Below are 26,498 nucleotides of genomic sequence, written 5' to 3' on the forward strand. Positions count from 1 at the left end.
TTAATATAACTGATCACCTGTGTGTTTTTCATGGAAGGAGTAGGAGTATATTTTGAGGTTTCTAGAGGTCCTTCTCCTCAGTTCCGTATGATTTGTGACAAAGAAAGAAGAATCTGGAGCCTGAGAGACGGGAGGCGGGGCCGGGACGCTGTCTGAGAGGCCTCTATGAATCTCACAGTGAACCGGTCTCTTTTCCAGCCCTCTCACCTTGTCGTCGCTAGACTGTGCGAGCACCTTAGCAGAGGACAGCTTTTAAAACGAAATCTGGGAATCCAGTCCTCAAAGAAGAACTCCTCGTTCTTCTTTGAGGAAGAACTCTACAGAGTAGAAACTTCTCCTCCCTCATGACTTTAATCCTGAAAGCCGAACAAGACCGTCAGGATGGTCAGCCACGCTTGCACAACAATCAGGACAGTCGGTCATTATCTGCGTCTGATGGAAGGAAAGAAGTCAGAACCGTCCCCTCGTCGCTCCCTGCTGGAATGGAATAAAAATCGGGTGCTTTTGATATTACGGTCATTTCATGCTTGGTTTGTAAGTGAAGGTGGGAGGCGAGGGAGGATAAAAATAGTCCTCCTGCTCCGTTCCTCGCCGAGCGCTCTCATTGTCTCGTCGTACTTTTCTCCCAGGGCGGCAGACTGTAAAGACACCTTCACAAAAGGACATCCTCTCCTTAGTCACTCAGATTACTTTGCATGCGTGTCACAATGGACGGTATTTGTCTTTTTGTCACCTTGACATTTAAGTGTCCGAGTCTCCTCCACCCCCACACACACACAGCCTCTGGTTAGGTGCAGGCATCGCCATTTTAGGGCGTTTGGAGAATCGTCGGACCTGCCTGCGTGACTTTGTGTCATCTCTTGTGTGTCCTTGTATTTGGCCCTCTCTAAATTTTAAAAATAAAAAGGTATCGTAGGAAGGAGAAATCTCATTAAAGTGACAGTGTTTTTGTAATTTACCTTCATCAGACGAGTGTCTCGTCTACTCAAGTTGCAGGTTTAGGCCACTGCAGGCTAAATCAGATATATTGACTTTCTCATTTATTCCAGACCTGCTTTAGCTTTAACAGCTCAACTCCCCAAACACTCTTCTATTGTTCTCAGCTTGATGGAGGTTCTGTGCTCATTGTTGGGATTGTTTTAAGAAGCAAATACCCTTTGAAAATCAATAAAGTGTTGAACAGTTGTCTTGTGAAATCGTGATAGCCTCGGCTTTTTTTCCTGAGTGTCCTCTCCTGCCGCGCTACACCGAAATCACGACTCCTTAATTGCACTTTTGGCGGTTTGTTATCGCAGCGTATCCATCAGGGGTCTCTTTTCATTCGGTCACAGCATTGTGCCTTTTCTCATTTTGCCTCAGTGCACCAAGCCGTGATGCCAAACCCAGCGTCCAGCTACCAGACAGTAGTGGGCGTGCAGCCAACACCCAACCTCGCTTTCACTGGCAACCAGCAAAGCAATATGGGCAACCAGATGCAAGGCATGATGGTCCAGTACCCTCCAATGCAGTCTTATCAGGTACTTTGATGATGGGACGCCTCCGTGAGCTCCCCCAGCTAGATTAATAAGAGCACTGCTATGAATGAAACGTGCCTCGCTCGAGGCCTTTTGTTGGTCTTTATTTGACATTAGGAAATGCAAAAACATGGCTCTGAGTTTTAAAATGTCTGCTAAAGAAAGAACAGTGAACATGTTGAGACTATTTTTCTTTCTTTTTCCCCCCTGTAGCAGGTTTCTGTTCCACAGCAGACGTACCAGCAGCCAGTGTTTGTGTCCTGCCAGCCAGGGCAGGGGGCAGTGGCTGTCGCTGGCATGCAGCCCTGCTACAGCCTGCTGCCTCCTAACCAGCACACCACCATGAGGTATGGATCTACATCTGTGACAATCCTGCACACTATTGTTTCAAACACAATGAACTTTCTTTTTTCCCCTCATTGTGTAAAACTAAGAATGCGGCCATAATATCGATAATAATAGTTATCATCTTAAACGTATGTGTCAGTGTCGACCCAGAATTTCTCCGATGGTGAAAGGATGTGATCAGGTAGCAGCAGCTCAGAGGTCGACTAAAATAGTCTTTTGTGTCCATACAGGACCCGTATTAAACCTTTTCATTTGCTTGTCTGTTCATTATGGATCTAAAAAGAATACATAATGATTTCTACTTTAGCTCGTGCACTACTGGTTTTTCTTATGTGGCCATCAAAAAAAGGATATTTGATGCTGGTATTGAGTCCCTGGACACTAATTAGTCGGGGGCTTTTTTTTTCTATGACAAATTCTCCCAATCTTTTCTTTTTAATGAATATGTACAGACACAGTTTTGCCAAAACACACAGCGTGGGATTTGTCCTCCCACCCCTCCTTGGGAAAAGGCTGAGGTTGAAATTCTTTTATCCAAATCATGGGCGATCATCTGTTTCAGTTTCTCGGAAAATAAATTTAGCTTTTTATATTAAAGGAGATTTTGGAAGTCACCATCTTGGTTTCCTTTTTAAGCTCGCGTGCTAGGCGTTTCTCAAATCAGATACAGCTCAGCAGGAGAGCAGCTGTTAGTCACATTCTCATTTTGAACAGCTTACCCGTCGGGCATCCGATGCTGGGATGCGACGCGATCCCTCATATGAAATAAATAAATAAAATCCTGCGGTCACGTATTGTTAGATTTTGGGGTAAAGGGAGTATTAATGGATTGGATTTATATAGCGCTTTTCAAGGCACCCAAAGCGCTTTACAATAACACTATTCATTCACTCTCATACTAACAGAACATCAACTCACTGCTGCTCTCAGGTGGACAAACGTCACAGTGCTGATTTGAAATGACGTGTTTAACTGCACTGGAAATAAACTTTCCAAGTATTTGTATGAACACCGATACTCTTCACATGTAGGGGTGTGTGTAACTGCTTCAAAGCCACAAAGTTTACATTGATAAATAATTAGTATCAAGGTGAAGTTGTAATTATTAGCTGAATGTTTACACTGATAACAAAGTGCCTCTGATTTATGTTCATCCCGTCCTAATGGCGCGTTTTAAATCGAAGTTGTTAATCAGATTTAGATGGAAGAAATTAGCCCGACTGTAGATGTTCTTTGTCCCAGAAAACAAACGATTTGCCAGGTGCTTGAAGGTGCCTCTTATTTCTAGACCAAACGGGGTTGATGAGTGAATCCCCAAAGCGCCTCTGAGCCAAGGTCATCTTTGTTCACTGTGGAGGGAAAGAAAAAAAAGAAGTTATTACCACCATCCTTTTGGCGAACTGGGTCTGCGTGCAGCTGATGAATGTCGACTCTGACGCCGCCTCCAAGAGGTTTTGCCATTTTCCTGTCATTACTCGGCTGCTGCGGAGTAGTGTGGAGCCTCTCATTATAGCTGATTGATAGAACTAGCTCACAGAAAGCAAAACATGTAATTAGTTTCTACCTCCGTGGGCCCAATCAATCTGGATACTGGCGAGAGGAGCACCACTGGGACTCCGTATACGTAACAAACAGCAGAGACAAGCGCGGCCATGTACGCAGTCGTCACCAGCAAAAGAACAATGCAGAGATGCACGCATGTGAGGAGAGGTCACTTTCTCATCGTCCCAGCTGTAAAATGAGGCTGCTTTAGTAGGGCAGTCAGTGCGGGAATGATTTATGTGGCAGTGTTGGAACGGCTCAGTCTGCTCCCACGAGGACCGACCGTCCACCTGCAGCCCGCTTTTTCACCAGCTGGAGACGAGTCCCTGCAGGCAGGTTGCTTACAGAGCAGAGCGCCTACTTTCCAGTTTCTGTTTTTTTTTTTAATAAATACTCCCACCTCAGATCTCCTCAAGGTGTACGTCTGTGTAGGCTTAGAGGTGGTTTTTAAATGTTCTCTAAACTCAAGTCCTGGGTGTCCGCAGCGTAGTGGACTTCCAGTAACCATTCATTGATGATTTGATAAACTAAAACGCTAACAGACTTTATCCCGTGTCACCTTCTGGTTTATTCACTCATACTTGGAGCTTGAATTATTTTAAGTGTGGTCATTGGATCATAAACATTTCATATTTCACTCACTTGCCAAAATCCGCTCACATTTTAAAATAGTTTTAGTCTCCAGAAATGTATGATTTTGAACATCCCCGTGTGTGTTTTCATCCTCAGTTCAACAGTGAGTTTCCTGCCCACACCGATGATGGAGCAGCTCCAGTTTCCTCAGACCTCGTCCCCCTGCGTCTCCCAGCAGCACCCGGGCCAGCAGTACGCAGGTACCCTCCTCTCTGAGGCTGGCATGCAGCCTGTTCACAGGTCCAGATAGAAACACACGGTGATCTACAGTAGCATCACGCAGTAAAGTGAGAATATTCGCTTTTTTCTGACATTAGCTGCCCTGGAGATTCCCCATCACTGCCAGCGCTCTGACATTCTTTATTTTGCTCATCTTTCAGTGTCAATAACCGCAGACCGGATTCCTCTGTAGCCACAGCCTGCGCTTCATAATGAAATAATCTTCCCTGAGTTTACTTTACCTTTGTATGTGCGGCAGATGCATGATTAGATTTACACTCTGGATTTTTGAAATGAAAAAGCGCGAGGCCCTGTGATGGGAGGTCCCTGGAGTTTGAATAAGTAAAAGTGATTTGCTCACGTCCCTCTTCCTCCAGAGCTGGATGGAGATTAAACAGTGATTAGGTCGACCACTGCAAATGTTAAGGTGACATCAACGACTGCATTGAGACAAAAAAAAAAGAAAACAATAAAGTAAGAAATGACTGATGTCATGACTCATCAGAAGAAGTTGTTGGTATTGCCGTTGCGGTGCTCCAGTGGTTATAGAGGGTCTCTAGCATCTTATTTCCCAGTTGGTCCTACTCTTAATGATAACTCTTTATTTTTTTCATATTCAGGCTTTGGTAATATTACTCTTTAATATTTTGCTTCATAACCCACTTCTCAAACCTATAGAACTTCTGTCATTTAACTTTCAAAGTATTTCCCGTTCAATCAAACACACAGATGTGTCTGTATAAACTGATGATGGTAGACGGCGTAGCCCGTCTCATAAGAAAATGTGGTCGATATTTATCCGATTTTATACCAGCGCTCACAAGGGTCTATTTTTTTTAATAAACACAACATAAATATTGATTGGTTTTTTTGTTTTTTTTAATTTGCCATATTTTTCTACAGAGGTACGTTGTTCACGTTGTAAAAATGTATTTCCCAATGTATTTTTTGACAGTCTTGAAGCGGGACTGTTGGTTTCATTGTGCGATTCAGTGCAGAAGAAGATTGGAGTATTTACTAAATGTTCCACCTTTTATGCCTTTGAAATGAAGTGAGGATGAAAGCTAATGTGTTTGTCGAGTGCTTTAGCTGCAACTCTGCTAATCAACTACGGTTATCTTCAAGGTTCAGGGGTGTTTACACAGGAAGCGATTCACTGATCATGCACCGCTTTGATAGTTGGTTGCTAGCGGACATTCCAGATTCCGGTTGCCTCGGTAACCCTCTAATGTATTTACCACCAGTGATATGGCTCTCTTGGTGGTAGTTGCATTTGAAGAAAGCTTTGCTCAAAATCCACCTATGTGGCCCAATGTCACTTAAAGTTGCTGTGAACCCTGGTTGTCACGCCCCCAGCAGCCTAGATTCATTGCGCCGTACCTAAGGGAGGATTCAGGGTCACCTGTTCCAAACCTAACTATATGCTTTTGGAAAAAATGAATCTTTTAAGCCTGATCTATAAGCAGAGAGGGTTTCTGTCTCCTGAATCCAAACTGGTTCCACAGAAGAGCGACATGAAAGCTGAAGGCTCTGCCTCCCATTCTACTTCTAAAAACCCTGGGAATTTGTCTCCCAGTTTACCTTAGCACATTAAAAGGTAAATAAAGATAAAATGGACTCGTGCCTTACAAAGCTACAATAACGCATTTTTTCATTTCTCTTTTCCGTCTCTTTGGACATGAATTGCTGTCCAGAGGCCCAGGTGGGGCAGTCTCCTTACTAATGACCTTTATTATTCATGTCTGATTATTATGGGAGCACAGTGGAGGGGGAGCCATCATTTCTAGCTCTTCCAGTAATGAGGTCGGATGAAGGTCTCACGACGGCCTTACCTACAGCGTGACCAGTAAACACTTTTAATTGGCTAGGCCGGGGCCAGAAATAATCTACAAATTAAGTCCAAATACCCATCGTCCTTGCTAGTGTTACGAGGTTTTATTTCCTAAATGGACACCAGCATCAGCTGTGCAAAGTTTGTGTATGATTTGCGCCTCATATGAGCTTCATGTAAACAGAAGTTAATTAGATGGAGGTATAATGTATGTTCGGGGCACTGATTTATTTTATTAATTTTTTTTTGTTTTGTTTTAAAAGTCATGTTCATGTGCCACAAAATAATTACATAATTGGATTTCCTGGATCATTGCAGAGGATTTAGCAGGAATAGGGAATGGACTCTCTGATTGCCAATTCCAATGTGCCCTTATAGTCGAGGCTCTAAGACGTAATTGCTGAGAGGCTAACGGTGTAGGAGCAGTGTTTTCCCTGATGAGGTGTGTAGCTGAACAAAAGTGCTGAAACGCAGCTTTGGGGCAAAAACACATTTACTTTGGTGCATAAATGATGAGCTGATGTGACGAATTAAATAAGTGGATTTTTATTTTTTTTTTGCTGACCTGATTTGCCTCTTGCCGACACAAACACTGCTTCAACCTTTCCATTTCTGTCTGCTTGCAGGGTTGTTACCCCCGGCCCCCAGCAGCGGCATGGTGATGCTGCAAATGACAGCAGCCCCCTGCCAGCAGCCCCGGGCCCCCTCCCCCTGCCAGAGGAAACCACTCAGCCACAAACACTTGGGCCCCGAGCACCAACGCAACCGCAGGCCCGCCGAGCTCCCTCCGCTTCCGGACAACACCCAGGTACAAACGCTGCCCAGGCGCATCCATCAGGCAATCACAGAAGAACAGCGGTGCCTTTCAGACCGTAGTTTCTCCTTTGAAACCATTTAATTAGCTCGGCGACCCAGAGGTTTTCATTTGACGGGAGCAACTTCCAAATCATTTTGAATTCAGTTGTAAATTTGTTCAGCTGATGTTTTCTACATAGGACCATACTTTACGTGTCAGAAAGTTAAGACGGTCACAAGAAAGCAATTTGAAAGCCAATTTAGTTTGTTTGTACGCGTCTGACAGTTGCGTGAGAATTGTCGCCTTGAGCCAGACTCAGCTTGCCTGCTGTTCCAGGCAGGTTAAATGTCGTAGTAAATAGGCTCTGCAAATGAAGTGAGTGCTGCCGAAACCTGAAAATGAGGAGAAAATAGTCCTCGGCATTAGGGTGTAATGGTACATTAGTGGGACTAATGTGGATAGAATGGAACATTAAAGCAATGACTTGAACCACAGAATGACTTTGTGAAAGGAAGAAATGGCCACAGTTGCTTTTTTCTTTTTCTTTTTTTTGAATGAAAGTGTTTGTGTTTCCTCCCGGTTTCCCCTCTCTGCATCATCGGTGTGTTGTATGTAGAGCAGCCTGCCCTCGTCTCCGGCACTCACTCCCTCGCCAGGCCAGCCGCCCAGCGTCAAGGGCCTCCCAACAGGCATCTCACCCATTCCTGTCATGGCCCACCACCCGCAGCTCCCTACAGCCTTCTGCCACAGTGGACAAGGTCAGAGACGCGCAGTAGTATTGCAGTACATGCTTACAAACATGGCATCCTCAAAACTCAGTGACTGTGCAGTTCAATGGCGCACGAATGCATTCAACATCAAAAAATGTACAGTTGAAGCATCTCTTATCTGGATGAATGAAACCTTCTTCCATATTCACAAGCCTTTGCTTATGTACTGATATTCCTGAGGTTTTAAGATTGGAGTGAAGAGCATGATCATGTGTTTTAAACTAATCCTGCTGAGGGGCATCATTTCCTGATGCTAAATGAAGGAGTCAGTGCATTGGAGAACACTTGAGGGTCTGTGCAGCAACTTTAAATACAACAGTAACTTCAGCTGTGCTTGTAAAAGATGTCTAACCTAAGATTTAACATTAAGGGACAAATTGCACTAAATTGCTTGAAAAGCATGCTGCAAAGTAGTTTAAGCAGTAGCTAACTTCCCAACTTCCTGCTTGCCATGAACAATGTTAAAGCGTGCGTGTTTTTAAACAGGTTCTAGCACACAGGATTCAATAAATGTCATATATCATTTGTTTAAACTGGCAGCTATACTTGGAGTTTATATTTTAATCATTGATTGTCGAGTACTTTAGTTAGCTACTGTCTATGTAGCTGCAGTTAGGTTCTAAAGCGATTTAAATGACTGCAAACTGATATTTGAAAAGGTTGTTTTGACTCTGATTACCAGGTGAAGCGCACTACTCTTTACTGGGCCAGCCTTTGCAGTACAAACCCTCCATCAGACCTCCGTTTATCCACACTGCACACATGATGGCCAAACATCAGGTAGTACTGGTTTTCCACTTTTGACTTCTTTTTCCTTGTCCTGCCGCCCACAAGCACACCTACCTTACTGGCATCTTCTGTCTCCTCAGGTTCCTCTGGGGGTTTGGCGTGGCAGTCATGGGAGGAAGACCGGCAGAAAATCAGTCTCTTCAGATCTCAGTGTAGGTGAAGCAGGTAATAGGAAGACCAGAGGGAGGCTTAAGCTTAGTGAACCTCGAGTTAGCGGCAGGTTCTGACCGAGATTTGACCTCTTCAACACAGAAGAAGCTCCAAATCCTAGTCCAGAATATTATGTAGTGTTTTGGGTTTTTTTCTTTTCAAATTCAGGCCAGCAGTTTGTAAAAACACGCACGCTGGCTGGAATGTCAGCCTTTAGGTGTTTATCAGAAACTCGTGCTGAGATTCATCACCAGATAAATCCAGCTGCTGTGTAGTCTCTTTGCCAGATTAAGTGGAGTAACATCACCTTTTTTATTCTGTCAAAATCTGCTTGCTGTGCTCCGTATCTGTGGAGAAAGCGTCTGTTTGTGAATGTAAGCAGAAATAATTTCCAGACGGGGCAGAAATCACACCTGGCAGTGGAACCTGCAGTCCTGGCAGTATTAACACTGACACAAATGTGCTGATTATTTCAAATATCACGCTGTATTTTTTGCAGGTGCTGAGATTTTTTTTTCCCCTTCATTATTCAGGCGCTTTAGTCAACAATCCCACTAGGGGCAATCAACAAGGACTGGGGCTCATACGCAGCTTCTTTTACAGAGGAATTAAGACTGAGAGATGGACCTTTTCTTTTTAAAGAAAATGTAAAAAAAAAATCCAGTAAATTATAACCAGACGCATAGATCTGTTTGTCCTTCCAACTCAAAGATTTAAAGCTGACAGCAGCATTTTATTTGAAGCCTCCCGATGGTGCAGGTCTGATGTTGTTGTCGTTTTTTTGTTTGTTTCCCCCCCTCTGCTCACCCATGACAGTTGTTTTATTTATTGGCTCCACTGCTCACAGCGCTGTCTGTCTGTGTGCGTCTGCAGTGAGCAGTCAGATTCTGGACGTGACACATCCTCCGGAGGGGATCAGCTGTACAGACTCCCACCACCTCCTGGCAGAGATGTACAAAGGGGGCGAATCGATCCGCCGGCTGTCGGACCAGCAGCCACGGTTGTGCAACTCGACCCGAGGCGCTCCCGGCAGAGACCTGGCCTCGTCGCGCCCTATCTTTGCCATGCTCCCCTCCAGACACACCACCCCGAGCGCCGTGTTCCGCCCCACAGGCCCCCGAGCCGCCTTTAAACTCAGAACCGGCAGCGGACACAAAGGGGAGCTGTGCGACTCAGACAGGACTGGCTCATAGCTGCTAAGATCTCAGAGCGGCACACATGGAACGCACATCCAACCACCTGCCTCTGCTGCCTCAGTCTGGACTGTCTCCCAGACGCTGTCCAAATCGAAACATCAAATGTCTGAAGAATGAATGTTCATTTTTATTTTGTTTTAGTTTCTTTTAGCTTTTTTCCCTTTTTTTCGGCCAACAGGTCTGTGCAGGGTGGAAACCGAGCACCAGTTTGTAACATTTGTCCGTAGCTGCAGAGCTCCGCTCAGCGCCCCACTTCTATTCTTAAACTCGAGTTTGCTGTTCTGAAGTCAAAGTGTTTGGAGACTTTTGGGGTTTGTTTGCCAGCTATCACATTAGTGTGTCTACTGCGGCTGTTTTAATACCAAATTTATTTTTTTTTCTTGCCACTTTTTGAAAATTAGATGATATAATTATGTTTAAATTGAACTGAATGTGTCACGTTGGGTGTTTAAAGGTTCTAGAACGGCACGTAGCAGCATTTGTAGAAGAAACACTGAATCACAGATAAACTACCTGAATTATTTAAAGTCACCATTAAACACCGTGAATGTTGCATTTGCACTGAAGTGATGATCAGAGGTGGAGATTTGACTGGTATCGGACAGAGCCTGGGTTTTTCTTTTATTAACCCTTAATACCTGTTTGTTTGCACTCGACCAGGCCACTTTGTTTTATATATTAAAATGTTTATATGCACAAGAATAATACAATCGAGTTTGTCACTACTTGGCTTAATTTGTTTGGATTTCTGTTTGTGTGACTCATGAGAGGTGTTCTGTGTATGGCGTGGCTTTTCTTCTTCTTTTCTTTCATTTTTTAAAAATTAGATTCTAATAAATGTTTGCACCACAAGTGTTGACTTTTTCCACTAGTTAGCTGCAGTCAGCAATTTCAAGGTCTAATTGAAATGTTTCCTTGGGAGCAAGATGTCGCTTCGGTATGGGAGAGAAGAGCAACAGATGAGGCAACTCTGTGGAAGATGTTGCCATGAGGTTTGTATCTGTGCCTTTTGGGCACTGCGGAGATGTTTGCTCTGCTCTGCAGCCTCATTTCCAGCTGCATGAATGAGCCATTTTGAACGAACGCTCCTCTCAGCCTGGGATGTAGTGAAACAGAGACACCTAGTGGGCAAAGTTCGTTACTGCATTATGAACACTATGGAATTAACGAGTGAAAGTGAAACTAACAGAAAACTGGTTTAGTGGTTACATATTAATGACAGGCGTGTTTAGTGTGGCCGAAAAACGCGGGAGTATCTAACCGTTATGTCGACGCTTCAGTGCTAATGTAGCATAACAAAAGGGTAATGGAGACCGACTCCTGGGAGAACAGCAGGACGGTGGTTGTCTCCGGTGTTCCCAATGTGTTGCCCCCCGGCAGGATAACTGATAAGCTGACCATTCACTTCCAAAGCACCCGGAAGAGTGATGGAGGAGACGTCGAAAAGGTCAAATATCCCACCAACATGGACGGAGTTGCGTTTGTCACTTTTGAAAACGAAGAAGGTAAATTAGCAGGTGGTGGCTAAAGGCAGGCTATAGGCTAACATGTCGCTACTGATAGTGTGTAAAGCTGTGCGTCCTTCAATAAATACATTAATGACAACAAGCAGTTTTTGAGGGTGTCCCCTTCCAACCAACAAAAGCTAATCTGCGTATGAGCAGTTCTTCCAGCGCTCAGTGAGTTAAATGAAGTTGCCCAAAAAGCTGCTCTAAAAAGTTGTCCACTCTTCGCTAATTTAAGCTAAATGTTACTGCAATACTTCAAATTTTGATTTCAGTCCGTTTCCAAGTAAACCCAGGGCCAGTATCGCCGACACTTTCAGCCTATACAGGCTGTATGATGATTTATGAGATGACTCATCAGTTTGTAAACAATGAACACTTTTTAATGACCGCTTACTGTGATTTTTACTTTTCACAATAAGTCACCGCATGTAAATGTGCCTGTCTCTGAAGCACTTTAGATTCGGCCCAACTCTTCAAAAAATAGAAAAAGAAAAGAAAAGCAGTCTGTTTTCTTCAATTTATGATTTTTGTGTTCACAGTTCTAAAATAAAAAACAATGTAGCAAACAACATCTTAAAACTTCATAGTGTTGTGACAACACTCATGTATACAGATATTTTACTACAATAAAGGCCTAAAAACAACGTACAGTTGAATCTGTATGTACTGTCTTCTATCAAAAATATGAAGTTTATTTCAGTTCAGACACATCATTGCTGCATAACATACAGCCTGTTGTTTAACTCTAAAGCCGGGTGTATTGTTTATTGTACAATGGGATTATTAGAAATTAAAATAGTGCTCCCTGATTGGTGCAGTGTTCCAGTTACCTTAGTCAGACAATACAGTCTGCTTTATGAGTTTGAACATATTCTGTTTTTTTTAAAATGGGAGACTTATTTCCGGAGCTCTGTGAATGTAATAATAAATGACAGACACAAACTAAGGCCACCTTATCCATGTGGAATTGCAAATACCTAAAGGGCTTACACAAACTGTTTCGTCATTGTCAAACATATCTGCTATTTTTCACTATAATTGGTACCCACGGGAACCAATTTCAGTTTCCCCTGAGAACCACTTTTACATTATGCTGAGTGGAAAGGGTAATGTATGAATGAAACATTTGATTTTTGTATGATCTGCAGCTTGGATGTGTGCCTAACTGATGAATGGATTAATCTGATATTATCAAAGTGATGTACTGTTATATAAAAGCTAACATTAGACTGGTAGATAATGAGTCGAGTCAAGCTCTGTGCACTCTGAGTGACAAAAAAAGTGTGCTAGCTTTGTGGGTTCATGAGGCATCATTATAACAATGACCTGGGTAGAGACCACAGCAGAACTGTGCTAACTTTTGGCAGATGCAGCGAGGGTGGTGGAAAAGAAGCAGCATATTATGACAGACAGCCAGTTTCCTGAAGACTTCGTCCTCACTGTGTTTCCCTTCAGCACAGATGTAAGTATCAGTGTGATTTTAAAACACCATGCCTACTTAAGTCACTTGCTTTTGATAAGCTTTTGATTGCAAAATAAAAGTTTCTAATTCAAGCACGTTTCTGTGGTGCAGGTGTTTTTCTATGTCCCAAGCGCTACGGTTGATCTTTCTATATTCGGCGGCAATCGGGACTTGGTGATTGAGAGCCTGCGGTCAGCTCACAGATCGCTGCGTTTTCGTCCTGTGCCCCAGGAGAGGAAAGTCTTCATTGAGGGGCCTTTTGCAGCTGTCCAAGCCCTGAGAGGGGACCTCATTCGCAGAGCCGATGAGCTTCAATCTGCAGTCACAGTCCAAACTGCTGGTATTAACCCAAGAGAAACTGGTCATAATACGAGGTTAATATCTCATCACAAGTATGTCGACTCTGTAAGCCACAGCAGCTCTAAGAGGGAACCCGCAAGCAGCTTATCAACATTATCAACACAGAGCCCAGGTAAGGCAAATGAAATCCAAAGACTTCTCTCAAAGACTCAAAATGCCTCCTTGAGGCAAAAAGTTTCCTCTGAGAGTTTGGCTCCAGGGAGGATTTTGAAAGCACGCATCAATGGAAAGGACAAACTGGAAGGTCAGCCAACAGAACAAAGAAAGGCCAACCACATACAAGTGGTCGAGAAGGAAATCAAAGCATCTTCCTTATCGGGCCTTCCTCAACCAGTATATCGCAATATCAACAACAGAGCCTTATAATGACAGTGCCTCACAAAAACATCCCAGAGCAGGCAAGATTTCAGCCACAGAGATTAGAAGAGAGGGTGATTTGGGGTCTCACCAGAGCAGCATGGGCTGTTTGAAGAATCCAAGCAGCTCAGCAGTGAGAAGTAAGCTCCAGACTGAATTTAAAGATGTCTCAAAAACCTCGGAGAGATATACTGAAGGTCCCGCAGTGGCGTGTGGAGTCTCTCCGGAAGGTCAGGATGATATCTGGGTTGACTCTTACATATTCAGATACATCAAAACATTTCACAAGAAGGAGTTGGGCAGATGCTTTGCGGGCACTGACTTATCTGTCAGGTATGTTGTAGAAACTGACCTCATGCAAATATCGTTGACTGAGCAGCAACGTTCCAAGGTGACCTCAGGAGTCCAGAAAGCCATCCAGAAACTGAAAACTTTGTTTGAGTTTTAGCAATCAATCTTAAGAGTTCATAAGATATTTTACCATGAGGTGGGGCTGTCGGATAAATACCTAATAAATCAGATCTGTGGTGTTTTCAGTTTCCAGTTTGAAGATGTTCTTTACATATTTGAGGACTCCTGCATTAAAGCCATCAGCCCCTCAGTCCCTAGTCTGCTGTTCAATAAGAAAATAAAAGAAGGAATAATTAAATTCAAAGACACTCTGGTAAATTTCAGGCAATCTAGTAGGAATCATGAACGGATGTAGTTTAATCACTGACCACAAGGGGAGTAGTTTTCTCTTCGCAAACCCTTCCCAACACTGAAATCTATATTTATCTTGTTATTGTTACAGATGCACTGATTGTTGTTTGATACTGACACTGCGAGTTTTCATTTGAGCAGCTAATGATTAGAACTATAGAAATAAATTATACAGTACTGATGCGATATTTCATCAGTACTGTATAATTTGTGTTTTTGCTTTTTCTCTCTGTTTCTATGGTGAAGCTTCCCCTTTGTTTATGGATGGGTTAATAATTAAGCCTTTAAACACCAATCCAGACTCTCTTCTCATAGCAGTGGGGATAAGTCTTAGTTACCCCTCTTCACATCTTAATTAAAGACAAAACATAGACAAACATCGACAGATGTCAGCCTGTCTCACATGACCAAATCATTTAGTCACATATTATGTGAAATTAAATTAAAACAAAACTGATTTGTCTGTGTGGATTTTCTTGATGATTATTAAGTTTTTTATTATTAGCATTTTTAAGCATTATTAGTATTTGAGAATTTACTACAGTGACATCTCTTCTACATTTCTTTGTCTTTAGGATTTTACTACTTCGTGTCCATGAACCCTCGTTTTACTGGAATGCAAGGCCTGCATTGGGCAGCAGGGGGCGGTAGAGTACTTTCATCTATACTGTGGGCTGTGTATAAATAGAGACACTGTAGCTGCCATGACTCGCCTCAATAAAGCAATTATGGAGGCTGGGTTTGGCGAGCAGGGTGCAGATTGGCAGGCGAATGATATCAGTTGGATGTCCCATTATACATCATCTCCCGTCCACACACATACAGAGTGTTACAACACAGTGTTGCACCTTTTCCAAGGAAGTACGCATTACATGTTATGTGTAGAAGGTTTTTTGTTTCTTTTTTTGGTTTGCAATTATTCAGACGAGCTTGCTGCACAGCCTCAATAATTGATTCATTATGTAAAAATAAGCCACATCACCGTAATAAACACACACAAACACAATCAGTCATCTCCCAGACGCACTCACTCTTACTTGTTACCATAGAAACGTAGTGGAAGAGGTTGGCAAGCTGCAACGTTGGGCGTCGTTAAGGGAAGCTCTTGAATACAATGAAAACAACCATGCGGGCGAAGGAATTACATTTCCAACAAAAGAACCCTTCATCAAAGACGAGCAGAAGAGAGGCCACCGCCTGGTAACACCCAGACCTCTCTCCTACCCCTCTGATAGCACATCTTGAACAATTAGCCATCATTGGGGTGGGGGCTGGAGTTATTGTGGTAGAACAGAATGAGTCAACAAGCAGACGGCATGAATTATTTTTCCTGAAATGGTTCCGACTCTGGCCTTTCATCGCACCCACCCTCCTCATTATGCATAAAGTGTAATTAGGTACCAGCATTTTTGAATATATTAAGCATGTGTGACTTTCATGATGGAGGTCAGAAACAGTAGCAGGCCAAAAAAGGAAGCATTAGTGGAAATCTCAAGGACGTTTGCATCAGGAACGAGGTCTTCTGGGCTTCAAACCTGTAATTGGGCCTCTGAACCCTGTGCCTCTGATGAATGTTATTGTTCACACTTCACATTAGAAAATGACTCAAACCACTACAAACACTGACTGCAAATATATGCAGAATGACCACAAAGCAACCACAAAACAACAACAAACAGACAAAGTGACTATAAAGATAACAACTTCAAGAACAAACCAAGTGACGGACAAAATTACAAAGACAGTTGCTACAAAAAGAACAAATAAACTACAAAAGGTTGGAAATCAATTTTTAAATAAGCATAATGATCAGAAAAACTAAAGGAACAAGCAAAGTTACTGGAAAGATCAAACGAAACAAAATTGTAGAAATTACAAAGGCATTCACATTGACTAAAAACAAGCAAAGAGCAAAAAAAAAAAAAACACTACAAAGGGCATGCAAAATGGGATCCAAAACAACAGAATAACTAACTCAATTATATACAAAGTTACTACAAAATGAAACAAAACAAATAACCATTCTGATCTAATTATTTGGTTACAAAGAGGCAAAAGATCAGAATATTACAAAAACGTAAAAGTAGCAGAAGACAGAATTATAGAAAACTACAAAGGCTCAAACAACTACAACAAAAGCAAAATTACTGGAAAGAATGGAAAACACAAACACACAAAATGACTTCAAGAGGACCCAAACAACTGCAAATTGATACGAAATGAAACTCGAAATTATGCAAAAAACAAACAAATAAAACAAGTGAAAGTGTCTAAAAAGGGGGGAAAGGTAATAAAACAACAACAAAAACCTACAAATTACAAAATAAAAACAAATTACTACAAAGAGGTACAAAATGACTACAAAACTAAAATAAAATTATACAAAAGAACTACAAGCACATACCACCAGAGATGGGCAGTAACATGTTAAAGTAATCTGTTACTGTAATCCAATTACTTTAATTCAAGTAACGAGTAAAGTAAGGGATTACTATTGCAAAAAAAGTAATTAGATTACTTAGGGCTGCTCAATTAATCGAATTTTAATCACGATTACGATCTGGGCTTTCAACGATCATTAAAAATGACTGAGCCGATTATTAGCCCCTCCCTCATTTATCCGCGACACCTTAAAGGCCGGTCCATGAAAATATTGTCGGGCATAAACTGGTCCGTGGCGCAAAAAAGGTTGGAGACCGCTGATTAAGAGGACCCGAGGGAAGCTCGGAAAGCTAAGCAGAAGTTATTTGGAGAGGAGAGTGACTGCCGTTGGTTGAAAAGAGAGGTAAAAAAAAAAACTTCAGTGGTGTTGCACACTATTTTATATTCTTTTTTAAAGTCATTGTTAACCCTTTAAAGCCGGTCAGAGCAGCACGCTCCGTTTTGTGTAACTATTTTTAAATCCCTGTAGAACCTGAACCGTGTAAGCTAGCGCAATAATTTGTTTTGCATACAAAACCGGAGGAGTTGTACTTACATCTGATGCCATCAGCTTGTCCTCGGTCACGGTTTCCTTCCACATATAGCTTTGCAAAAATTGCATAAAAAGCGCTTGCAGGAACAAAAACATAATATTCCAGAAACACGCTTTGCCGATCCGATCAGCTGTTCGTAACACTTCCCACAGTGAAACAGACGTCAGCGCGAACTATCGCATGTCCGCCATTTCCTGCCCGAAACCAGAAGTGACGTCATTTTCGCGGAAATGTAGTTTTTTACTTGTAGGCCTTAAAAGCCTATACTGGTCATGTTTGACTTTTCTGAATAGTTTCTGGGATGCTTAGAACTCGAATTGCACTGCTGGAAATAGTTTATTTTGATGCACCTGCTGTTTTCTTTGCAAATTTGCATCATAGGATTGTTTTTTGTTTGTTTTTTTTTCCTGCAGTATATAAAAATTGGTGTATCTCCAAAATAAAACTATGAAGACACTCAAAATAAGTTTCCTGTTGTTGTAAACTATTTTTTTGCAACTTTTTTGTATTTAAAGTTTTGAGGGATAACCTCTTAAATTTCTCCAAGTAGAAATATATGTAAAAAAACAAACAAAAACGATTTTCAATTTTTTTTGTAGTTTATTGCACTTTTTTGCAATTAATGTACTTACTATGGACTTAATGCATACATATTATTAAAATATGGGCTATAACAGTTGTATAGCAACTTAAAAATGCTCCCATAAATGGCACTACAACATGTAAAAAAAAAATATAAGCTCTGGCGGACTTGGTTCTATAGTAGGTCTTAAAGGGTTAAATAAATATCGTCAAATAATCGAGATCTCAATTTCAGTGAAAATAATCGTGATTATCATTTTTGCCATAATCGAGCAGCCCTAAGATTACTGTTACTTTCCCGTAAGCACACTGCATTACAGTGTTACTAAACCGTCGTGATTTTGTTTGTGGGTGTCTCATGACAATGACGTACGAGTGTGCGACGCCCGTGGAGGCAACAGATGTGTGCAGATCAACAATGGATAAAACGAACTGTGGGAGCGAGTACGACCATGCAGCATTTAAAGCGTGGACGTACTGACATTACTGAGTTTGATTACATAAAAAGTGACAAAAACATTAGCGTTCACTTTACACTCTGCGTGGGAAGAAAACTTCTTTGTACGACGAAAAATGAAACTTTAAATCTGAGCAAGCACCGAGCTCGCTGCCACAGGAATGTGAAATTCACAGAAAAAAAACCCCGGATCCTCCCACTGACATGACCGCTGTGGCACTGGGAAAACCTCTTGCTAAACAGGTGACAATAGATTTAAGAGCGGCAGGACTCAGTGCTGCTGAGTCTTTGATTGTGTGGATGCCTTAGACATCCACACTATTGAGTTCCTGTTTCTCTTTATTGTGTGGATGCTTTAAGCATCCACACTATTGAGTTCCTCTTGATACTTCCGTACACTTTTTGGCACTTAACTACTTCCACAATTTTCAGCCGATTTTCACCGTTCAAATTCTAAACTATTCTGCTATTTCTGCTAATGTGTGCTATGTCTTTTGGTATTTTTCACTATTATACTTTTTAAAATATTAAGCTTAATTTGTCACATTGAAATGAATGGGAAACTTCTGCAATTCTGCTAAAATTTTCTTGTTTTTGAAACTTAACTACTTCCTCATATTTTCACGTAGAACAACCATTCAAACTTTAAAATGTTCTCAAATTATTGGGCTATTCAGGTATAAATCAGCTTTTTCAAATCATTTACTGTTTTACTTTTATGCCTCTTAAAGTTTTCAGTTGCAAAATTGTGATTTTTCACAAAATACATGCGTTGTTATGGTTGCTATGCACTTGGCTTCCAGTGTGCCACTGAAGGTTTTGCAGTCTTCTCTTCATGTCTGAACAACTTCTTGCTACTTGCTCAATTTTCACTCAACTTCCACAAATTATACATCAAAACGTAGGTATTTTTGCTGGCCTTCCGAAAATGTCACTATCATTGTTGTGGGATTTATAGAATTTTGGCAAATCTCCTCAGACCAACACAAAGTCGCAAAACTCTCCATAGAAAGTCAATGGAGAGTTTGTTCAAAATCACCACTTGATTTCTGTAATGAGAGGCATATTCGAATCGTCATATCTCCTTAATGAAGCAAAGTTAAGACATAAGGCTTGTCCCAGTATATCTTCAGACACTCCTGACGCTCACAATTCAAGAATTATTTTCTCACCTATTACCGTTCTGAAATGAGTTAGACTTGTTTGAGGGTAGGAAATTCGTCCTTCGCTCAGATTTCTTCAGATTTCAAACTCTGGAAATGAGGCACTTTTTTCTCTCATCATATCTTTTTAATGGATTTCCACAGAGACCTGAAAATTTCCATGATTGTTCACCAAAGCCTGCTGTCTCTTACGGTGAAAGAATGATATTGATACTCCAAATAGATTTAGAATTACCAAAGGTTGTTTGAGAGCAAGTCAAGGCAGTTTTTGCTTCGCCTCTACTCAGTTACAGTGTATTACAAGTCATATATCTTTAATAATTTATATTTTATCTCTGAATTATGAAGACCTGAAGATTCCCCCATCTCTTCTGAACAAAACGATGTCTGAATGACCGTTCCAGCCCCTACGGTTAGGAAATTATGGCCATTTGTTCGAGGGGAATCCTGAATGTCAGAAATACACTGAAGAAAACTCACACCTCTCTCTGTATCTGTGTGTGTAAGGGCTGACTACAGCAGGTGCAGCTAATTTAACTGACCTACATATACCAAGCCCAGACTCTCAACAGCTCCTGTTCCCTTTACTGTCTGTGTATGTGTGTCTGTGTATCAATATTTATCCTATGTTTAAGTATTACTCCTCAATCATAGTATTTCTGCTAAAGCAAAGTACTTCTACTACATCTTAGTACTTCTGCTAAATCATAGTATTTCTGCTAAATCATAGTATTTTTGCAAAATCATGGTATTTGTGCAAAATCATGGTTTTGGGGCTAAATCATAATATTTCTGTTATTTTATAATATATGTGCTGAATATATTATATGTGCCAAATCATAGTATTTATCCCAAATTATAGTATTTATGCCAAATTATAGTATTTGTACTGAAACATAGTACTTCTGCCCAATCATAGTATTTGTACCCAATCATAGTATTTCTGCTAAATCATAGCATGTGTGCCAAATCATGGTATTTATGTAAAAACATAGTATGTCTGCAAAACCATAGTATATCTCTTATGTTATAGTATTACTACTAAGGCATAGTATTTCTGCCAAATCATAGTATTTGTACTAAATCATAGTACTTGTGCCAAATCATAGTATTTGTTGCACATCAGTATTGGAACCAAAACAGTATTTGTCCGAAAGCATCGTATTTGTATGGAGTCATAGTTTTTCTTCTAAATCATAGTATCTCAATCAAATCTCAGTAGTTGTGTTAAAACGCAGTATTATTGCCAAATCACAGTATTTCTGCCAAGTCATAGTATTTGTACCCAATCATAGTATTTGTGCCATGTCATCGTATTTGTGCCGAATCATGGTATTTTTGCCAAATCGTGGTATTTGTGCCCAATTAATAATTCTGTTATATTATAGTATTACTACTAAGTCGTAGAATATCTGTTATGTTATAGTGTATCTGCGGAATATAGTATGTGTGCCAAATCATAGTATTTATACCAAATCACAGTATTTGTGCTAAAACATAGTATTTCTGCCATATTGTGGTATTTGTGCAAGAACATTGAACTGTTATGTTATAGTATTACTACTAAGTCATAGTATTTCTGCGTTGTTATAGTATTTGTGCTAAAACGTAGTATCTCTGCCAAGTCATAGAATTACTGCAATTTCATAGTTTTTTTAGGAAATCTGTTATGTTATAGTATTACTACTAAGTCATAGTATTTCTGCCAAATCATAGTATTTGTGTGAATTTGTATACTGTAATATCACTGTATTATGTAGTAGCTAAGTAGGGGGCTGACTGTTTACTAAGTGCATCAGTGTAAATAGGTCATCTCTTGTGTTGGAGTGCCCTCTTGTGGCGCCTTTTGGGTAGTGCCTTAGTAAACGTGAACCCTGTAAGAAGTGGTATCATATGAGAACCGGTTTGGCGCAGTGAGATGAGTATGAGATGAAATTCTGCTGATTTACCTCTTTTCTGCCCAAATTCTGCTGATTCACCTCTTTTCTGCAACATTTTCAGCCTTTCCACCTCTTATCAGCACAATTCTCAGCAGCTTCCGCTCATTTCAGCACAATTGTCAGTCTCTCCACCTCTTCTTTGTGAGAAAATGTTTGGCTCAGTGAGCTAAATAACCACCCTTAGACCAGTAGGGCCAGGTTCGAATCTTGCTCAGGGCAATGGGGTTTTTTTTGTTTTTTTGTTTCAACTTTTTCAGCTTTTTTCTGCAGACATCTTCAGCGTTAAGGCATCCACACAGCATTTTCGCAGGAAATGCAAATTCTTCTAGTTCTTTATTATTCTAGTTGCTTCCGTACGTTTTTTGGACCGCTACTCCCACAGCTTTTGTGCTATTTTCACCGTTCAAATCTTAAAAAATTCTGCTCTTTCTGCTAATGGGTGCTATATCTTTTGGTGCTCATAACTTCTATACTTTTTGAGATATTGATTTTTCTTTTCAATATTTTTTGCCCTTTTTTGCATATTATCAGTGGCCTCACTGATTTTCCTTGCCGGCTTGACCTGTGTTTTAGCTCAGTGAGATGAGCGTCCGTTCTCAGACTGGGAGGCCCGGGTTCAAATCCCGCTTATGGCAACATTTCTTTCAGTCAACAGTTAAACTTTTTTTTTAACTCTTTTCACCACAAATTTAAGCTTTTTCAGCCCTTTTCAGCACAATTTTCAGTTTTTTCACCACTTTTCAGCACAAATACCAGCTTTTTCAGCTGTTTTCAGCAAAAACCTCTTTTCAGCAGAATACTGCTCATTCAACTCTTTTCAGCAGAAATTCTGCTGATTGAACTCTTTTCAGCAGAATTTTCACCTCTTTTATGCCCAAATTCTGCTTATTCATCTCTTCTGAAAAACTTTCAGCCTTTTCACCTCTTATTAGCACAAATCTCAGCTGTTTTCAGAAAAAACTCTTTTGAGCAGAAATTCTGCTGATTCATCTCTTTGCAGCTCATCTTTTTGCTTCCTTACCTCTTTTCTGCAAAGTTTTTAGCCTTTTCACCTCTTATCAGCACAATTCTAAGCAGCTTCTGCTAATTTCACCAGAATTGTCAGTCTATCCACCTCTATTTGTTAGAAGGAGATTGGCGCACTGAGGTGAGACGCTGCCTTTAGATCAGAAGGGCCAGGTTCGAATCCTGCTCAGGGCAATGTTTTTTTGTTTTTGTTTTTTCAACTTTTTCAGCTTTTTTCAGCCGACATCTTCAGCGTTAAGGCATCCACACAGCATTTTCGCAGGAAATGCAAATTTTTCTAGTTTGATTTAGTTTTTGCTGTTTTACTTGCATCTGTTTGAAAGAGTGAGTGTAAACACACAAAGCTTTGTTTTATTTTATATGCTGGAATATACAGAAAATAGGTTTAAATGTTAAACAAATTTCTTCCAGTCAGACACTGTTGCATATAATTATATTTTTGCTTAATTCAATGTGCATAAAGTTAAAAGATTAAAACTAATAAAACACGTTTTTTTAAAAGAGACTTTTTCATTTGATTCAATTTTATATGATGGATTATGCAGAAAAAATTGAATTGGGCTTAAAGGTCTGTTGCTTTGTTCAGGTTGTATATCATGTTTTTAAAAAGTAACTAATTGCTTTTGAAAATAAGTAATTAGTAAAGTGAAAGGATTACCTTCTTGGAGGAGTAATTAGTAAATAATTACTATTTTCAAGTAACTTGACCAACACTGCATACCACAACTACAAAGATACAAATGGTCACCAAACAACTATAAAAACATACAAATCAAATACAATAAATAAATAAACAAATAACAACAACAACAAAAGAAACAGCCTAAAAGGGTAAATTACTACAGAGATACCAAAATAGCGCAAACAGAAAAAATGACAAATGAACTACAGAAAATAGCAAAATGCTACAAAACCTGTTTAAAGAGACTCAAAACAGCTACAAGAAAATGCAAAATTACTTTAAAAAAACAAAACAAGGCCCCAAAAATCCAGAGAACATTTCAACTATGGGTAAAGTATCGCAAGAGAAGAGTAAGAGCCTTTGTCTGTTCTCAGAGTTCTCCAAATCCTCTGTGGATCGGATGTTACCTATCAGCACACGACTATTCGCTGTTTTAATTTAAAGTGTGTATTTTTGTGCGGTTGTGCTCAGGCGCACACATCATGGAGGTCAAAGGTCAGAGAGAGAAGCAGCAGGCCTCTACATCATTCCTTTTCCACAGTTTGGAATAGAGCTTCAGGTGATGGATAGCATTCTTCAGGCAATGTGTGTGTGTGCACGTCACAGTCACAAATTACGTCTTAATGACTCTCTTTACAGATCATCACCCTGCCCGGGAGAAGGGAAGCAGGCGGGGATATGAGTCGCCCCCCCCCCCTGCTGCTCTGCCTAAATGCAGTAGTGCATGGGTATTAGCAAGCTGTGATGGAAGAGCCTTGTAGGAGAAATTGGGGGCAGCAGACCAGGAAAATGGTTTGTGTGTTATCCGTGGAGAAAAGGACAAATGGTGTTTAATTGGTCTGACAACATATGACCCACAATGTAAGCATAGTGAATCACCGTGGAATTTTGCAGTTGGTACGCAAGTGTGACTGACAGTCAATGTTTAACATGCATCTCCTCCATTGCATTCATTATGGTGTTATTAACCGTCTCGTATATCTTTATTTCAGTTATTTACTTCTTTTCAATATTTGGGAGCCATACTTTAAGAATAAAAATATTAACATCACTTTCAAAGAGTAAGAAGTTGATAGCATTAGGACTATCACTACATCACATTTGTACTACACATAGAGCCCAAAAGAATTCACAGACATTTCAAATATCATTGCAGGATTGAAACAGAAGTTGGAAACAATAACACCACCAGTCTTTTTTTATATTTATTGTGTGTTCTCTTTTTCCTTTTTGGCAAATAAATTATACTCACACGTGTGCAGGGAGTTCAAGAATGAATCTAACCAACCGCTTTTTGTAGTTTTGCCTCTGTACAGCACTACACTAAATTTTAAATCAGACAACCAAGAGGAGATTAAAGTATGAATTGCTGGAATCGACTGTAGGGGTCTTTAGAGGAAAAACTACAAAACATGTGCAATTGTCCAAATTCCTGTCTGTTGCTAATTATGTCATTTTTTCTTTTCATTTTATGGCAAGTAACAACAAGCCTAAATATGCTAAATCCTACTTTATTGGACTTTACTTTCTTAACATTATTCTAAAGAGATGTAGAAATTACTTTTATGTTCATTACACAAAAGCATAAGAGCGCTTTGGTGATATGCAGACTGTGTCCAGGACACAAGCAACTGCATTATGTTGCTAACACAACTTTGACTCTTTGCAAACATCTGAATAGATGTTAGGGCAAAGCTAGCCAAGGACCCAGAGTCACATTAAAGCTGAGTCTATCCTGACCCCAGCCCAGCAGCCAGACCCTGATGTTCATCAGGTAACAAAGGCAGCCTCCATTTCTACCTGTACATGATGATCTCCGATCCTTGAGCTAATTTTCACCGTTATTTTGTGTTGTCGGCTTTATGTTCATACACTGAAGCTTGTGTCAAATGTTAAGTTTAAGATCTAATGTGTATCTAGAGCCATAATGGCTGTGACTCCTGCTTCCATTCTTGACGCTAAGCTAATGATTGTTCGAACAGTAATTAACACTCAGACACGAGCATTGTACCAGTCTTCTCAGCTAACTGTCAGCAAGAAAGTTCATGTTGCAAACTAGAAAAATATAAATAACCTTATCTGAAAATATGTCATATGTGTTAGTTTCCAGGGTTCATCACTAAACTTTCATGTTCTGTGTTTTCAAGGTGCTGACTCCCTGTAGTCACAATAATCCTGTTGGATGCTGCCGTCACTAAAAAACAGAAACAAAAAAAAACTACTCAGAATTCGAAACATTCACCATATTTTCTGGACTTACTGAAAACTGTGAGCAAATCAGTTTTCAGGTCACTTGGGTGCCTTAGGCCAGACACCCTCAGAGGAGACTGATCTTTTCATACACCGATGATTTCATTATACTTTAGCATAATTCAGTTTCATTCAGTCTGTGTCTGAGTCATTAAGAACACAGTCATTCATTGTTTTTCCATAAAAACTAGCGTCCATGCCTCACCCCTGTGTTAAACTTACTAAAAATGAACTAAAACAGAAAACCTGGTATTAACTGAGCATCACACACCACTACCTTGTCTAAAGTATTACTTGATGCGACTTCTTAAACCTGAACCTTTCAGACACTTTACTTTCAGTTTTACTTCTAAATATTACTGATTTATTTGCAACATGTCCAACCATAGCTGTTATGGCAATTTTGCTGTTTATTTTCACCACTTTCTTTTAGCACCGTGTTACAAACCTGTGAAAATCAGACTGTTGCACTAAATCAGAATTGTCCTCTGACTACAACACATCATCTGCTCTGTCTTCTTCCTTCCTCACATCTCGACTCCCCAGCTGTTCGCCCTCACTTACGAGCCGATCCAGGAAGAGTGAGTGTAATTATCAGCCTCTCCTCTGACCATTTCAAAAGCTCGCAGTTAGTCGGGTGTGAAGAAGAAATGTGATTGCCTGTTAAATTTTGACACCGCAGGCTGCAAACGCTCAACACACGGATGCCACATGTGGACCTTTCTCAATTTAGAATGACAACTTTTCACTTATTCGAAGATGGAGGACAATCGAGGCTGAAGCTGACATGTCTTTGGCAGGTCCGTCAAAGAAATGCAAAAATGAATAAAAGCTGCTCTGTAAATGTTTTATTTCATGCCCTGCTTTGATGGTGATTAGATACAATTAACTATCAGGTGAAATTTAGTATGAGCTGTTTATTTTTCTCCTGTATTCCGATGAGTTAACCTTTGTCTCCTTTCCAAGATGGCAATACTCAGTTCATTCAAAGAAACTTGACCAAAAGCAGGCAATAATAGCTTTTTTGTATAATTCATGCTGGAGTGTAAACATTTTTTTTTTTTTTATTACAAATGAGATTTTTAGTTCCCAAACATCACTTTTTAGCTACACAGAGACCAAGACCTTTGATATTTTGAAAAAGTATTTTTGTCCTCAGGATTATTATTTTTTATTCATTTATTTATTTCTTTTAAAAACAGACTTGACAGTACTTGAATAGGAGGGTTATTAGTTTTTAGTTAAT

The 26,498-nt window shown here is 40.4% G+C and overlaps 2 protein-coding genes across 13 annotated transcripts in view; both read left to right on the forward strand.

Moving 5' to 3' along the window:
- The window catches only part of r3hdm1 (R3H domain containing 1), a 52,566-nt gene extending 41,926 nt beyond the window's left edge, over positions 1 to 10,640 (forward strand). For 6 of the 10 annotated variants that reach the window (XM_080878125.1, XM_080878121.1, XM_080878127.1 and 3 more), the window contains 8 exons: positions 1,360 to 1,517; positions 1,728 to 1,861; positions 4,134 to 4,237; positions 6,714 to 6,895; positions 7,500 to 7,641; positions 8,336 to 8,433; positions 8,523 to 8,607; positions 9,466 to 10,640. In XM_080878125.1, coding sequence (XP_080734251.1) covers positions 1,360 to 1,517; positions 1,728 to 1,861; positions 4,134 to 4,237; positions 6,714 to 6,895; positions 7,500 to 7,641; positions 8,336 to 8,433; positions 8,523 to 8,607; positions 9,466 to 9,785 — 1,223 coding nt within the window. In that variant the 3' untranslated portion in view covers positions 9,786 to 10,640. Of the gene's footprint in view, positions 1 to 1,359; positions 1,518 to 1,727; positions 1,862 to 4,133; positions 4,238 to 6,713; positions 6,896 to 7,499; positions 7,642 to 8,335; positions 8,434 to 8,522; positions 8,608 to 9,439 lie in introns of those variants that run through there. The other 4 variants (XM_080878126.1, XM_080878129.1, XM_080878128.1 and 1 more) reach the window with 4 other exon arrangements.
- A 304-nt stretch (positions 10,641 to 10,944) lies between these two features.
- On the forward strand, positions 10,945 to 24,187 carry LOC308393660 (RNA-binding protein 43-like). Of its 3 annotated transcripts, none has more exons than XM_080877614.1 (4): positions 10,945 to 11,293; positions 12,664 to 12,758; positions 12,870 to 13,230; positions 23,642 to 24,187. In XM_080877614.1, exons 1-4 carry the CDS (start codon positions 11,095 to 11,097, stop codon positions 23,761 to 23,763), a joined length of 777 nt encoding a protein of 258 aa, XP_080733740.1. In that variant the 5' UTR covers positions 10,945 to 11,094; the 3' UTR covers positions 23,764 to 24,187. The 3 variants fall into 3 exon arrangements, with proteins under 3 accessions (XP_080733740.1, XP_080733741.1, XP_080733739.1); XM_080877615.1 differs by lacking the exon at positions 23,642 to 24,187 and adding an exon at positions 14,753 to 19,340; XM_080877613.1 differs by lacking the exon at positions 23,642 to 24,187 and having other exon boundaries at positions 12,870 to 14,634.
- Positions 24,188 to 26,498: the final 2,311 nt, after the last annotated feature.

This window comes from Rhamphochromis sp. 'chilingali', assembly GCF_963969265.1.
Source record: "Rhamphochromis sp. 'chilingali' genome assembly, chromosome: 3".
In the NCBI taxonomy this organism is placed as follows: Eukaryota; Metazoa; Chordata; class Actinopteri; order Cichliformes; family Cichlidae; genus Rhamphochromis; species Rhamphochromis sp. 'chilingali'.